The sequence below is a fragment of the Anomaloglossus baeobatrachus genome, chromosome 3, assembly GCF_048569485.1.
Source record: "Anomaloglossus baeobatrachus isolate aAnoBae1 chromosome 3, aAnoBae1.hap1, whole genome shotgun sequence".
NCBI classification, from domain to species: Eukaryota; Metazoa; Chordata; class Amphibia; order Anura; family Aromobatidae; genus Anomaloglossus; species Anomaloglossus baeobatrachus.
Window position 1 is genome coordinate 215,167,480 of NC_134355.1, and position 15,131 is coordinate 215,182,610.

Genomic DNA, 15,131 nt, shown 5'->3' on the forward strand with positions numbered 1-15,131 from the left:
CCGTTTATCAATCAGATTAATTGATTTTATATTTTTATAGATCGGGCATTTCTGAACGCGGCGATACCAAATATGTGTATATTTATTTTTTTTTAACCCTTTAATTTTCAGTGGGGGGGAAAGGGGGGTGATTTGAACTTTTAGGTTTTTTGTTTTTTTTTTTTTTAATTTTTTATAACTTTGTTTTTACTTTTTTTATTTTATTTTACTAGTCCCCCTAGGGGGCTATAGCGATCAGCAATCCGATTGCTGATCGCTATCTGCTGATCACAGCTATACCGCTGTAAACAGCAGAAATAGTCACTTTCTTTTTTCCTCTGCTCCGTGCCGAGGAAAAAGGAAAGTGAAACTTCTTAGCAGCAGGCGTCATCACATGACCCTGTGCTACGATGGCAACCACCGAACGTCACGTTATCACTCACGTGACGTCTGGAGGGGGCGGCGATAAGTAAAAAACATGGCCGCGCTCATATAGATCTCGCTGCCAGACTTTGGCAGCGAGATCTAAGGGGTTAATGTTCCGGGTGTGGAATGCGATTCCACTCGGAACATGTAGGCACACATGTCAGCTGTTGAAAACAGCTGATATGTGTGCCGATCCACGCCGCCTGCCCGCAGGGGGCGGGGCTTACCGGGGCACGATCCATGACGGAAAGATCCGTCCATGGTCGTGAAGGGGTTAAACTTCTCTACCACAGTATCACGTACCTGCCTGTTGTGTTTTTTGGTCTTCATGATGCTCTCTGTGCTTTAAACAGAACACTGAGACTATCACAGAGCTGGTGCATTTATACGGAGATTTGATTATGCACAGGTGGATTATATTTATCATAATCAGTCATTTAGGACAACATTGGATCATTCAGAGATCCTCAATGAACTTCTGGAATGAGTTTGCTGCACTGAAAGTAAAGGGGACAAATAACATTGCACGCCGCAATTTTCAGTTTATTCTTTTTTTACAAAAGTTTAAAATAAGAAATAAGTTTCGTTGAACTTCACAATCGTGTCCCACTTGCTGTTGATTCTTCAGCATAACATTAAAATTTGTATCTTTATGTTTGAAGCCTGAAATGTGGGAAAAGGTTGAAAAATTCAAAGAGGCCGAATACTTTCACAAAGCACTGTAGATTTTGGCTGCTTTTTTTTTGTTTTTGTTTTTTTTTTGGTCCTGATTTTTTTATTTCTGCTTTCCTTGCTCTGGATTTTCAGCTTTTTTTTTTTCTTGTTCCTTAGTATCTGCTTCCTTTGTTCCTGATTATTTTCTGCATTTTGTTTTGCTACTTTCCTGTTTTTTTTTCCTTTTGCTCTTTATTTACACCTTTTATATTTTATTTTTTTTTATTGCAGATTTTTAATAGATATAAATTTTACATCAGATTATATGTATGTGTGTGTGTGTGTGTGTGTATATATATGTGTATGTATGTATGTATGTATGTATATATATATATATATATATATATATATATATATGTATGTATATGTATGTATGTATATGTATGTATGTATGTGTGTGTGTATATATATATATTAAAAATATAGTACAGACCAAAAGTTTGGACACACCTCGTTCAAAGAGTTTTCTTTTCATGACAATGAAAATTGTAGATTCACATTGAAGGCATCAAAACTTTGAATTAACACATGTGGAATGAAATACTTAATAAAAAAGTGTGAAATAACTGAAAATATGAAAATATGTGTTATATTCTAGGTTCTTCAAAGTAACCACCTTTTGGTTTGATTACTGCTCTGCACACTCTTGGTATTCTCTTGATGAGTTTCAAGAGATAGTCACCTGAAATGGTCTTCCAACAGTCTTAAAGGTGTTCCCAGAGATGCTTAGCACTTGTTGTCCCTTTTGCCTTCACCTTGGGTTCAGGTCTGGTAACAGTGGAGGCCAGGTCATCTGGCGTAGCACCCCATCACTCTCCTTCTTCGACAAATAGCCCTTACACAGCCTGGAGGTGTGTTTGGGGTCATTGTCCTGTTGAAAAATAAATGATGGTCCAACTAAATGCAAATCGGATGGAATAGCACACCGCTGCAAGATGCTAGTTCTGTATGCCTTCAATTTTTAATAAATCCACAACAGTGTCACCAACAAAGCACCCCCACACCATCTCACCTCCTCCTCCATGCTTCATGGTGGGAACCAGACATGTAGAGTCCATCCGTTCATATTTTCTGCGTCACACAAAGACATGGTGGTTGGATTAAAAGATCTCAAATTTGGACTCCTCAGACCAAAGCACAGATTTCCACTGGTCTAATGTCCATTCCTTGTGTTCTTTAGCCCAAACAAGTCTCTTCTGCTTCTTGCCTGTCCTTAGCAGTGGTTTCCTAGCAGCTATTGTACCATGAAGGCCTGCTGCACAAAGTCTCCTCTTAACAGTTGTTCTAGAAATTTGTCTGCTGCTAGAACTCTGTGTGGCATTGACCTGGTCTCTAATATGAGCTGCTGTTAACCTGCGATTTCTGAGGCTGGTGACTTAGATAAACTTATCCTCCGCAGCAGAGGTGACTCTTGGTCTTCCTTTCCTGGGGCGGTCCTCATGTGAGCCAGTTTTTTTGTATCGTTTGATGGTTTTTGCCACGGCACTCTTAAAGTAATAATGGCCACTCGTTTTTCTTTACTTAGCTGCTTTTTTCTTGCCATAATACAAATTCTAACAGTCTATTCAGTAGGACTATCAACTGTGTATCCACCAGACTTATGCACAACAGAACTGATGGTCCCAACCCCATTTATAAGGCAAGAAATCCCACTTATTAAATCTGACAGGGCACACCTGAGAAGTGAAAACCATTTCCGGTGACTACCTCTTGAAGCTCATCAAGAGAATGCCAAGAGTGTGCAAAGCAGTAATCAAAGCAAAAGGCGGCTACTTGGAAGAACCTAGAATATGAGACATATTTTCAGTTAAGTATTTCATTCCACATGTGTTAATTCATAGTTTTGATGCCTTCAATGTGAATCTACAATTTTCAGAGTCGTGAAAACAAAGAAACTCTTTGAATGAGGTGTTTTCAAACTTTTGGTCTGTACTGTGTGTGTATATATATATATGAATATGTATATATAATATTATATATATATATCTATATATATAATTGCCTTATTCTGTCTGTCTGTCTGTCTGTCTGTCTGTCTATCTGTCTGTCTGTCTGTCATGCTCCGAAATTGTGTCCTTACGGTGACACAAAGCTGATTGGCCGCTGGGCTCGCCATGGCCCCGCCCCCCCACACGGATTGGCCTCTCGCCCCGGCTCTCTGCAGGCCCCGCCCCCTCACGCAATGCACGCTCGCTGTGGCCCAACTGACACGGGGCTCCGATTCCCAGGTGAGTACACACACATCAGATCACACTCACTCTCACACACACCTCACACATCACATCCACACACTCACAACATGCTGGGATATCGCTTGCTTCTACACCGGCTCCGTCAGGATCCCGGCAGCGCCACACATAACCTTGCGATGCTGGGATCTTAACGGAGGCCGTGAAAGCTGGTAACCATTATACACATCGGGTAACTAAGGTCCCTTAGTTACCCGATGTGTATCATAGTTACCAGTGTACACCGGCTCACACTCACACACACATCACATCGCATCCACACATCAAGGTCCTGCAGCTGCAGAACATACAGACACATAACAGCACACACACATAACAGCACACACACACACACACACAAATCAGATCACACTCACTCACATACACACATCACATCGCATCCACACACTCACAACATCCTGGGATATCGCTTGCTTCTCGGCGGCGATACTGTGCTGTGAGCTTCCAGGACCTGAGGGAGGATCACATGGCCAGAAGCATGTGATATCCCCGGATGTTGTGAGTATCAGCGCGTATGTGCAATATCGTCAGTGTCTGTGTGTGTGAGTGTATGCGATCGGGTGTGTGTGAGTGTATGCGATCGGGGGTGTGTGTGAGTGTATGCGATCGGGGGTGTGTGTGAGTGTATGCGATCGGGGGTGTGTGTGAGTGTATGCGATCGGGTGTGTGTGTGAGTGTATGCGATCGGGTGTGTGTGTGAGTGGATGCGATCGGGTGTGTGTGTGAGTGGATGCGATCGGTTGTGTGTGTGAGTGGATGCGATCGGTTGTGTGTGTGAGTGGATGCGATCGGTTGTGTGGGTGAGTGGATGCGATCGGTTGTGTGGGTGAGTGGATGCGATCGGTTGTGTGGGTGAGTGGATGCGATCGGGTGTGGGTGAGTGTCGGCAGAGGAGCACGGCGTGCTGGAGGAGGCTGGGAGCAGAGAGGCTGATCTTGGGGAAGGCTGGGAGGGGGGGGCTGATGCTGAGGGAGGCTGGAAGGAGAGAGGCTGAGCAAACGTGCTCCATCCGCCATACTGCGCACTCCCCATCGTGCTGCATCCCCCATGCTGCGCACTCCCAAACGTGGTCCATCCGCCATGCTGCGCACTCCCAAACGTGCTCCATCCGCCATGCTGCGCACTCCCAAACGTGCTCCATCCGCCATACTGCGCACTCCCCATCGTGCACCATCCGGCATGCTGCGCACTCCTAAGCGGATGGAGCATGATGGGGGGTGCGCAGCATGGCGGATGGAGCACGTTTGGGAGTGCGCAGCATGGCGGATGGAGCACGTTTGGGAGTGCGCAGCATGACGGATGGAGCACGTTTGGGAGTGCGCAGCATGACGGATGGAGCATGTTTGGGAGTGCGCAGCATGCCGGATGGTGCACGATGGGGAGTGCGCAGTATGGCGGATGGAGCACGTTTGGGAGTGCGCAGTATGGCGGTTGGAGCACGTTTCGGAGTGCGCAGCATGGCGGATGGAGCACGTTTGGGAGTGCGCAGCATGGCGGATGGACCACGTTTGGGAGCGCGCAGCATGGCGGATGGAGCACGTTTGGGAGTGCGCAGCATGGCGGATGGAGCACGTTTGGAAGTGCGCAGCATGGCGGATGGAGCACGTTTGGGAGTGCGCAGCATGGCGGATGGAGCACGTTTGGGAGTGCGCAGCATGCCGGATGGTGCACGATGGGGAGTGCGCAGTATGGCGGATGGAGCACGTTTGGGAGTGCGCAGCATGGCGGATGGAGCACGTTTGGGAGTGCGCAGCATGGCGGATGGACCACGTTTGGGAGTGCGCAGCATGGCGGATGGAGCACGTTTGGGAGTGCGCAGCATGGCGGATGGAGCACGTTTGGTAGTGCGCAGCATGGCGGGTGGAGCACGTTTGGGAGTGCGCAGCATGGCGGATGGAGCATGATAGGGGGTGCGCAGCATGGCGGATGGAGCACGTTTGGGAGTGCGCAGCATGGCGGATGGAGCACGTTTGGGAGTGTGCAGCATGGCGGATAGAGCACGATGGGGAGTGCACAGTATGGCGGATGGAGCACGTTTGGGAGTGCGCAGTATGGCGGATGGAGCACGTTTCGGAGTGCGCAGCATGGGGGATGGAGCACGTTTGGGAGTGCGCAGCATGGCGGATGGACCACGTTTGGGAGCGCGCAGCATAGCGGATGGAGCACGTTTGGGAGTGCGCAGCATGGCGGATGGAGCACGTTTGGAAGTGCGCAGCATGGCGGATGGAGCACGTTTGGGAGTGCGCAGCATGGCGGATGGAGCACGTTTGGGAGTGCGCAGCATGCCGGATGGTGCACGATGGGGAGTGCGCAGTATGGCGGATGGAGCACGTTTGGGAGTGCGCAGCATGGCGGATGGAGCACGTTTGGGAGTGCGCAGCATGGCGGATGGACCACGTTTGGGAGTGCGCAGCATGGCGGATGGAGCACGTTTGGGAGTGCGCAGCATGGCGGATGGAGCAAGTTTGGGAGTGCGCAGCATGGCGGGTGGAGCACGTTTGGGAGTGCGCAGCATGGCGGATGGAGCATGATAGGGGGTGCGCAGCATGGCGGATGGAGCACGTTTGGCAGTGCGCAGCATGGCGGATGGAGCACGTTTGGGAGTGTGCAGCATGGCGGATAGAGCACGATGGGGAGTGCGCAGCATGGCGGATGGAGCACGTTTGGGAGTGCGCAGCATGGGGGATGCAGCACGATGGGGAGTGCGCAGTATGGCGGATGGAGCACGTTTGGGAGTGCGCAGCATGGCGGATGGACCACGTTTGGGAGTGCGCAGCATGGCGGATGGAGCACGTTTGGGAGTGCGCAGCATGGGGGATGCAGCACGATGGGGGGTGCGCAGCATGGGGGATGGAGCACGATGGGAGGTGCACACCTCCCCCCAACACACACACACACGCGCACTGCACAACACACACACACTAGGAATCACAAACAACGCCCTACACAGACACCCACACACACAGACAACGCTGCACACACAAATATACGCACATACTGCACAACACACACATTGCTCAAAACATACCTCCCCCCAAAACACACCACACCCACACAAACCGCACAACACACACACACACACAACGCTACAGACACACAGCGCTCCACAAACAACGCAACACACGCAACACACATACAACACCGCTCTCACCCCCCGCGACACTCAGAACATGTACAGCGCCCTACACAAACACTTAGTAACTACACACAACAACATCTATATATATAACAAAAATCATACATGAACTACACAATACGTAAATTCTAGAATACCCGATGCGTAGAATCGGGCCACCTTCTAGTATATATATATAATATATATATATAAAAATATTTAACTAAAACAAAGGACCGGCACCCCAAATCTTCTGGAATATTTTTCTGCTTTATTCCATCATATCATAGAGGCGTAAAATAACGCGTTTCGGCTAGTAGTGAGCCTTTTTCACATCTATAGATTAAGTAAACGCGCGCACACACATACATATATATATATATGCATACAATAAGTGGATTACTTCCTTTGTGACTGACCCACCTATCTTATCTGCATATTCAATTAATTAGTTGAACAAATTTCCATATTTGTTTCTCATTTCAATTAAATCAAAAACACACAGATTAACTGAGATGATGGTTCAGTCACAATTACACCGGATTTTAACATGTAAAGAAACTATAATTGAACAGCTTCAAAGTGTTAATTTTTCATCCTTGCTATAAAATGACATATGTAACATACACCACAAAATATGCATTATTTAACATTTTCCATGTAACTATAATATTGCAAATAAAATGTCATAACATATCAAATATATATTTCTTAATTTTAATAAATCACATTTTTCTTCTGAAGAAAAAAACAATAAAAATAATAAAAAAAAATAATTATATATATATCAAACAATGTAGAAAACATATAGCCAGCTCACCATAAAGAAGTTACTCTTGATGCAGTGGTCGGTGTTCACCTTATATTCTGCAGGGATCCAGGCAGGGAGTGTGCCCAAACAAATAGAAATGTAGGAGAATCCAGCAAAAGGATGAAATTTCACCAAAATTTAAAAACTTCTTCTTTATTATTCCTTCGAGTAATATAAAAGTATGAGGATCTCCAATCAATTAATAGCACTCCAGCAAGGGACCTATATTAATATAATTAATATATATATATTATAATTAATATATATAATCTCTGCAGCTGTGCATTACCTAGGCCAAAAACTACTACTTCAGCAGGATACAGCTAAACCCCCACTAGGTGGAGGCATCACAGGAGCAGGAGGAGCAAATCACACACACTTCCAAACATGGAGGGGGTGATTGCTGGATGGTAAAACTGCACACTGCTTGCATAGAGCGCTGTTCACAAACCCGCAGCCTATTAGGTGACGCCCATACATATATATACGCAGTATATATATTTTTATAACACAATAATATTTACATGTACAATATATAGGTTTTTGTATTGGTTTGATTTTTGCATTTGTGTTCCAGTGTTTTAGATGGTATTTTGTTTTTTTCACTGTTGTTCCTTATTTTCTGTTACATGTGGATTCTGTTAGTATTCCTGGATTTGTCATTTTCACCCTCTCCATTTTGCTTTGTATTCCTATGACTAAAGGAGTCTACCTTCGCCAGAAAACAGTCCGTCTCTAGTGTTATTTTATATTCTTTTATTTATATTTTTTTTTTTTTAAAAAACATGTTTTTGTAATAAAATAGTATATCAATCCTAGATTGGATGTGCTGAAATTTCTCATCGACTTGGCAGTACAGTGGAACCTTGGTTAATGAGAACAATCCGTTCTGGGAGTGTGCTTGTTAACCAAGTTACTCGTTCAGCAAAGCAAGATTTCCCATAGGAAATCATTGCAATGCAGACAATTCGTTCCACAACTTGTTAAATGTCCCAGCCTGGTCCCCTATTGTGCCATTCCACACATGCACAAACACACACACAAGCACACACAAACACACACAAGCACACGCACATATTATGCTCACATTACCTTCCGTTCCATCGCTGGCCTCCCGGATCTTGTAGTTCGCCGCGAGGATTCCTCCCTCGTCGCGATGAGTCGGCGAACTACAAGAACCATGAGACCGGCAATGGAATGGAAGGTAAGGTGAGCATAACACTGTATGTGTGTGCGTGCGCGTTTGTGTGTGTTTTGTGTGTGCTTGTGTGTACTGCAAGTGCGGGTCAGAGCGCGATGGATGTACGGAACCGGAAGTGTGTGCGGTGAGGATTTTGCTAGTACAGCAAAGCTTTCTCGTTAACCGACTTACAAATTTACAGAAAGCTTTGCTTGTTAAGCGAAATTCTCGTTAAGTGGGTTACTCGTTAAGCGAGGTTCCACTGTTTTTGTTTGGTTGAAAATGCTAGGTATTATTTTGATGCTTGTTTTGACTTCATTTTTTTTACAATTTTTTATTTTTTTAATAAATAAAACTATTTTTCACTAATTATTCAAGAAGTATTCTTTCTATATGCTCAATGATAATACTGAATACTATGATTTAATGTTTTTGTTTTTTTTTTATCGTAGTTATTTGGATCTGGAATACAGCCCCATCACTCTGACCTTACAAATATGGATGGTATAGTGACTGTTACTCCAAGAAGTGTTGATGCGGATACTTACGTTGATGGACAGCGCATCTTTGAAACTACAATGTTACACAGTGGGGTGAAAGTGCAATTTGGATCATCACAGGTGTTTAAATTTGTGGATCCAAGTCATGATCAGTCTCTGAGTAAAAGGTCTTCAGATGCTGGACAGATCATTAGCGGACAAAGGAGTAAATTTGAGTAAGTTTGTGAAATTTCATGTTTTCTCCTATTCACAATGAACTTAAGTGGATGCTGTAAAAAGCAAAAAATAATTCCTGGGCAGAGAAGGAAACAATATTTAAAGGGCTATTCTCAAGTTATTAAATTGCTTTAGTTTATTAGAAAGCCTGAGAATAAGTAAGTTGGCAATTGACTTGCTTTTACATTCTGCTGTGAGAGCTTTTATTTTTCATAAAGTACAGCTCGTTCTCATGGGGCTCAGCCTCAAGAGTCTGCCTAGATTTCAGAGAGAATGTACAGTAGCTACATTCCAGGAGCTGGGTTAACTCCTAACATACCAGTCAGCTCTCTTCAGCCCATTGGTATTGTTGTTGAAAACATAAGCCAACGGAATTAAGCATATTACAACTAAGTGCATGAGGCTAACTACAGCAAAATCACTTATTGTATCAAACTCAATCACATTAGGCCTGTTTCACACATCAGTGAGAAACAGACGTGTTAAAAACGCATATGTCCCTCCGTGTGCCGTGATTCATGGCTCACGTGGGTTGTCCATGTGCAATCCGTGAGACATTATCAGTCATCTGTGATTGCACATGGACATAAGCTCACATGCCTCCGCTCCTGTTGTTCTTGGTGCTGAAGAGTCCCGCAGTGCAGCGTCCGGCCGCCGCTGTCATAACTCTGCAGCTACTTCCGGGTCGGCACACCATATTGAAGTCTGTGGGACATCAGTGATGCCAGAAAAAAACAGACATGTCTCCTTGCGGCAATCATGGACACTAGCGTGTACGCTGCAGGGAGACACGGTCAGTGAAAATATAACTGATATATGCACAGACCCATGAGCGATTTTTTTTTTTCTCAGCCCTAATCGGACCGAGAAAACAATCGCAGCATGCTGATCCTGTTTCACTTGCACCCATTGAAGTATATGGGGGCAAGAGAAACATCGCATTACACCGGTGTAACACGAGTGCAGTGCGATTCCCGCATCAGTCAGCAACAGAGGAGATAGGGAGATAAATCTATCCCTCTCCTCTGCAGCGCCGTCCCTCCCCTCCGCAGCTGTGGTCTCTGTAGCTCTAATATATATATATATATATATATATATATATATAATATATATATATATCTCAGTGCCTACAAGTAGTCTTCAACCCCCTGCAGATTTAGCAGGTTTGATAAGATGCAAATAAGTTGGAGCCTGCAAACTTCAAACAAGAGCAGGATTTATTAACAGATGCATAAATCTTACAAACCAACAAGTTATCTTGCTCAGTTAAATTTTAATAAATTTTCAACATAAAAGTGTGGGTCAATTATTATTCAACCCCCAGGTTTAATATTTTGTGGAATAACCCTTGTTTGCAATTACAGCTAATAATCGTCTTTTATAAGACCTGATCAGGCCGGCACAGGTCTCTGGAGTTATCTTGGCACACTCCTCCATGCAGATCTTCTCCAAGTTATCTAGGTTCTTTGGGTGTCTCATGTGGACTTTAATCTTGAGCTCCTTCCACAAGTTTTCAATTGGGTTAAGGTCAGGAGACTGACTAGGCCACTGCAACACCTTGATTTTTTCCCTCTTGAACCAGGCCTTGGTTTTCTTGGCTGTGGGCTTTGGGTCGTTGTCTTGTTGGAAGATGAAATGACGACCCATCTTAAGATCCTTGATGGAGGAGCGGAGGTTCTTGGCCAAAATCTCCAGGTAGGCCGTGCTATCCATCTTCCCATGGATGCGGACCAGATGGCCAGGCCCCTTGGCTGAGAAACAGCCCCACAGCATGATGATGCCACCACCATGCTTGACTGTAGGGATGGTATTCTTGGGGTCGTATGCAGTGCCATCCAGTCTCCAAACGTCACGTGTGTGGTTGGCACCAAAGATCTCGATCTTGGTCTCATCAGACCAGAGAACCTTGAACCAGTCTGTCTCACAGTCCTCCAAGTGATCATGAGCAAACTGTAGACGAGCCTTGACATGACGCTTTGAAAGTAAAGGTACCTTACGGGCTCGTCTGGAACGGAGACCATTGCGGTGGAGTACGTTACTTATGGTATTGACTGAAACCAATGTCCCCACTGCCATGAGATCTTCCCGGAGCTCCTTCCTTGTTGTCCTTGGGTTAGCCTTGACTCTTCGGACAAGCCTGGCCTCGGCACGGGTGGAAACTTTCAAAGGCTGTCCAGGCCGTGGAAGGCTAACAGTAGTTCCATAAGCCTTCCACTTCCGGATGATGCTCCCAACAGTGGAGACAGGTAGGCCCAACTCCTTGGCAAGGGTTTTGTACCCCTTGCCAGCCTTGTGACCCTCCACGATCTTGTCTCTGATGGCCTTGGAATGCTCCTTTGTCTTTCCCATGTTGACCAAGTATGAGTGCTGTCCACAAGTTTGGGGAGCGTCTTAATTAGTCAGAAAAGGCTGGAAAAAGAGAGAAATAATCCAAACATGTGAAGCTCATTGTTCTTGGTGCCTGAAAATTTTTTCACAATTTAAAAGAAATAACATTCTTTTTTGCTGCAGTGCATTTCACACTTCCAGGCTGATCTACAGTCCAAATGTCACAATGCCAAGTTAATTCCAAATGTGTAAACCTGCTAAATCTGCATGGGGTTGAAAACTACTTGTAGGCACTGTGTATATATATATATATATATATATATATATATATATATATATATATATATATATATATATATATATATATATATATATATATATATATATATATATATATATATATATATTAGAACACAAAGGACCGGCACTCCAGATCTTCTGAAATATTTTTGTACTTTATTCCGTCATATCATTACAAAAAGTACAAAAATATTTCAGAAGATTTGGAGTGCCGGTCCTTTGTATTAATTATACTGTGGATGCCTTCCTTGGACACGTGCACCTTGAAGGATTGTATATATACACCTAAGGATTGTATTTATATATGTCTGTGTATATATATGTGTGTGTGTGTGTGTGTGTGTATATTTGAAATATAATTAGAGAGAATGTGCACAGCACTGCTTACCTATTTAGGAGATAGTATAGTAATCCCGTTCCACACTATTCAGTGTGGCTCTTGCCTAGTAAATTTTGATTGGCGTGCCGGGTATACTCCTGGATCTTTTCCTGATCTGATGGAAGATGAAGTCTCCAACCGAGGTGCTATTGCCCAGCCAAAGCATATAAATTCATAGAAAAATAGAAGAAGCGCAGCACTCTTCGGTTATGTGGGACTGTTTTATTTTCCGATGCTGACAGGTGAAACAGACATGAGGGGATGGAGGGAGGGGAGCACGAGGACGACGGTACCGTTTCGCACCTCTAGGGGTGCTTTCACGGGTCCATACACAGTAAACGTGAGTGTCAAACATTTAAATAGATGATTTCTAACTCACGTGTTAGCATTAAAACATAATTAAAAACATTCACATTTTGCAGATATATCACAATAAACTGGATCGCACTAATTTTGAACTTAATCCTGCTATACCAGTAATCTATTTCATACAAATGATGGTCGAGCATATTTAGAAAAGAATAGATAAAATTTCTATTGATATCCATATGAATGTGTCAGTTTTTTCCCTTTATATTTTAAACACAACTTTTTTTCCCTTTTTTTGCTGTTATTACTTATTTCATTATTGCTTTAAAGTACACGTTGATAAAAAGGTTGTAGATATATTAACACTCTATATATATTTGTAATGGAATCCAGCTCACCCACGTCTGACCTCACCGCACCTCAGACACGGATCCGGCCCTGTCCTGGCCGCAGCAATGAGAAATGAAGGAAAGCGATCCAGCTGAGTGACCAGGTGATTTATTCAGTGCAGTACAGACATGGCATAGTTATGGTTAACGCGTTTCTGGCTTAACTCCCTTAATCATAACCATTATGATTAAGGGCGTTAAGCCAGAAACGCGTTAACCACGACTATGCCATGTCTGTACTGCACTGAACAAATCACCTGGTCACTCAGCTGGATCGCTTTTCTTCATTACTCTATATATATGACATGTGGTCGACATGATATATCACTCCATAGTAGCAATTCAACAAATTCTTATATTAATATATTATTATCTATGGAATTATTCCTCCTTATTTATTGAATCTATAAATTGGTGTCCATTATGTCAACTTTTTATTAATAAGGGAAACAAACTGAAAAACATTCATTATAGAGATCAGTTAATTTCTTTACTATTGATACATACATATTTAATATTTTTATTGTCTTTGTTGTTTATATTGAGGATTGATTCAATAAACCTAAAATTAATCAGAATAAATTAATTCCATATCTATCATGAGGGCATTCATGAAAAATACCATTCAGATTTTACTAAGGAATACACAATTTATCAGAGACTAGCAGGCCGAAGTAGGAGGGTAAATGGCATGCACAGGCATACTGAATTTAAACACCCAAGCAGATTATTAAGGAGAGAAGCGCTGGTCGACCCGATTTTCAATCTATCTATAGAAATATTACTAAATCATTCTTGTCATTAAAACCTATGGGTCCCATTGCTTTGGTATCCATAATCCAGCGAGCTGCTCTCCTCAGTAGATGCTTGTGTGTATCTCCTCCTGCTGGAGAAGGTATATTTTTTTCCAAATGAGCAAACATTAGAAGTTTGTGATTCCCATTGTGTTTTTCTTGCATATGTTTAATGAGGCGTGTAGCCCCTATCCCTGTGCTAATAGAGTGTGCATGTTCTCTGAATCTGGTGAACAAAGGTCTGATCGTTTTGCCTATATAAAAAAACCCGCATGGGCATAGAATGATATAAACTAGCCATTTAGTACGGCATGTAATTAGATTTACTTTGTACCATTTTCCCCCCACTTTGATACTTTTGCCTGTCAGATGTTGGTCACAATATGTGCAATTTCCACATTTATAGTTTCCTATAGGGGTTGCTTTTTCTAACCACGTTTTTTGTGGAATAAACCTCCTTTTTATCAATTAATCTCCTATATTTTTCGATCTGTGGTAAGTAATTTGAGGTCTATTCATCGCACTTTCCTGTAGATCCCTATCACTCTCGATAATATGCCAATGGCGATTTATTATTGATTTTATTGCCTGGTCCATGGGACTGAATTTAAAATTGAACCTAAACCGCTCTATTTTAGATTTAATATTTTTATGTTGCTTATCAGACTCATTTTAATTTTTATGGTCTTGCAGGACTTTTTGTAGAGCTTGGGTAATTATTAATTGTGGATATCCCCTTTCTTTAAGCCTATTACTCAGATCTTCTGCTTGTATCAAAAAGCGGTCCATGTCACGATTTGCTCTTTTTACCCTGAGAAATTGTGAATAAGGTATTGATTTTTTTATATGCTCAAAATGAGCACTGTCATGTCACAACAGGTATTCACCGCTATAGGTTTTCTATACAATTCTGTTTTGATCGCATCATCCTATATCGAAATTTTAATATCCAGAAATTCCAGGGTTTGATCTCCAAATATGCTGGTAAATATCATATTATATTTGACTGGTTTAGGGATGACATAAATTCATCAAATCTTGTTTGTGTACCGTCCCAGACTATTAGGTTATCATCCACATATCTAAAGAAATATTTTATGTGGCATAAAAATTTGTTCTTTTGTGAATATACTGTGTCATCCTCAAACCTTGCCAAAAAAAGATTTGCCAGTGTGCAAGCTATGGGGGTGCCCATGGCCACACCCCCATGCTGCAAATACCAAGTCTCTCCGAACTTGAATACATTGTTCTTTAGTACTATCGATAACCCTTCAGTTATAAAATTGATGTATTCTTCGGGTTCTCCCATGTGCGTCAAAAAAAGTCTAACAGCCTCTACACCTAGATCCTGCGGGATCCGGGTGTTGAGGCTCTCGACATCAGTTGAGGTCAGTTTATATCCTGGTTGCCAATGGATTTCTCCCAGTATTTTTAAACAGTTC

General features: G+C 43.0%; 1 protein-coding gene across 7 annotated transcripts in view; it reads left to right on the forward strand.

Annotated features, from left to right (window-relative positions):
- The window catches only part of AFDN (afadin, adherens junction formation factor), a 1,370,646-nt gene that overhangs the window by 330,288 nt on the left and 1,025,227 nt on the right, over positions 1–15,131 (forward strand). For all 7 annotated transcript variants that reach the window (XM_075339717.1, XM_075339721.1, XM_075339720.1 and 4 more), the window contains exon 11: positions 8,927–9,189. In XM_075339717.1, coding sequence (XP_075195832.1) covers positions 8,927–9,189 — 263 coding nt within the window. The remainder of the gene's footprint in view (positions 1–8,926; positions 9,190–15,131) is intronic.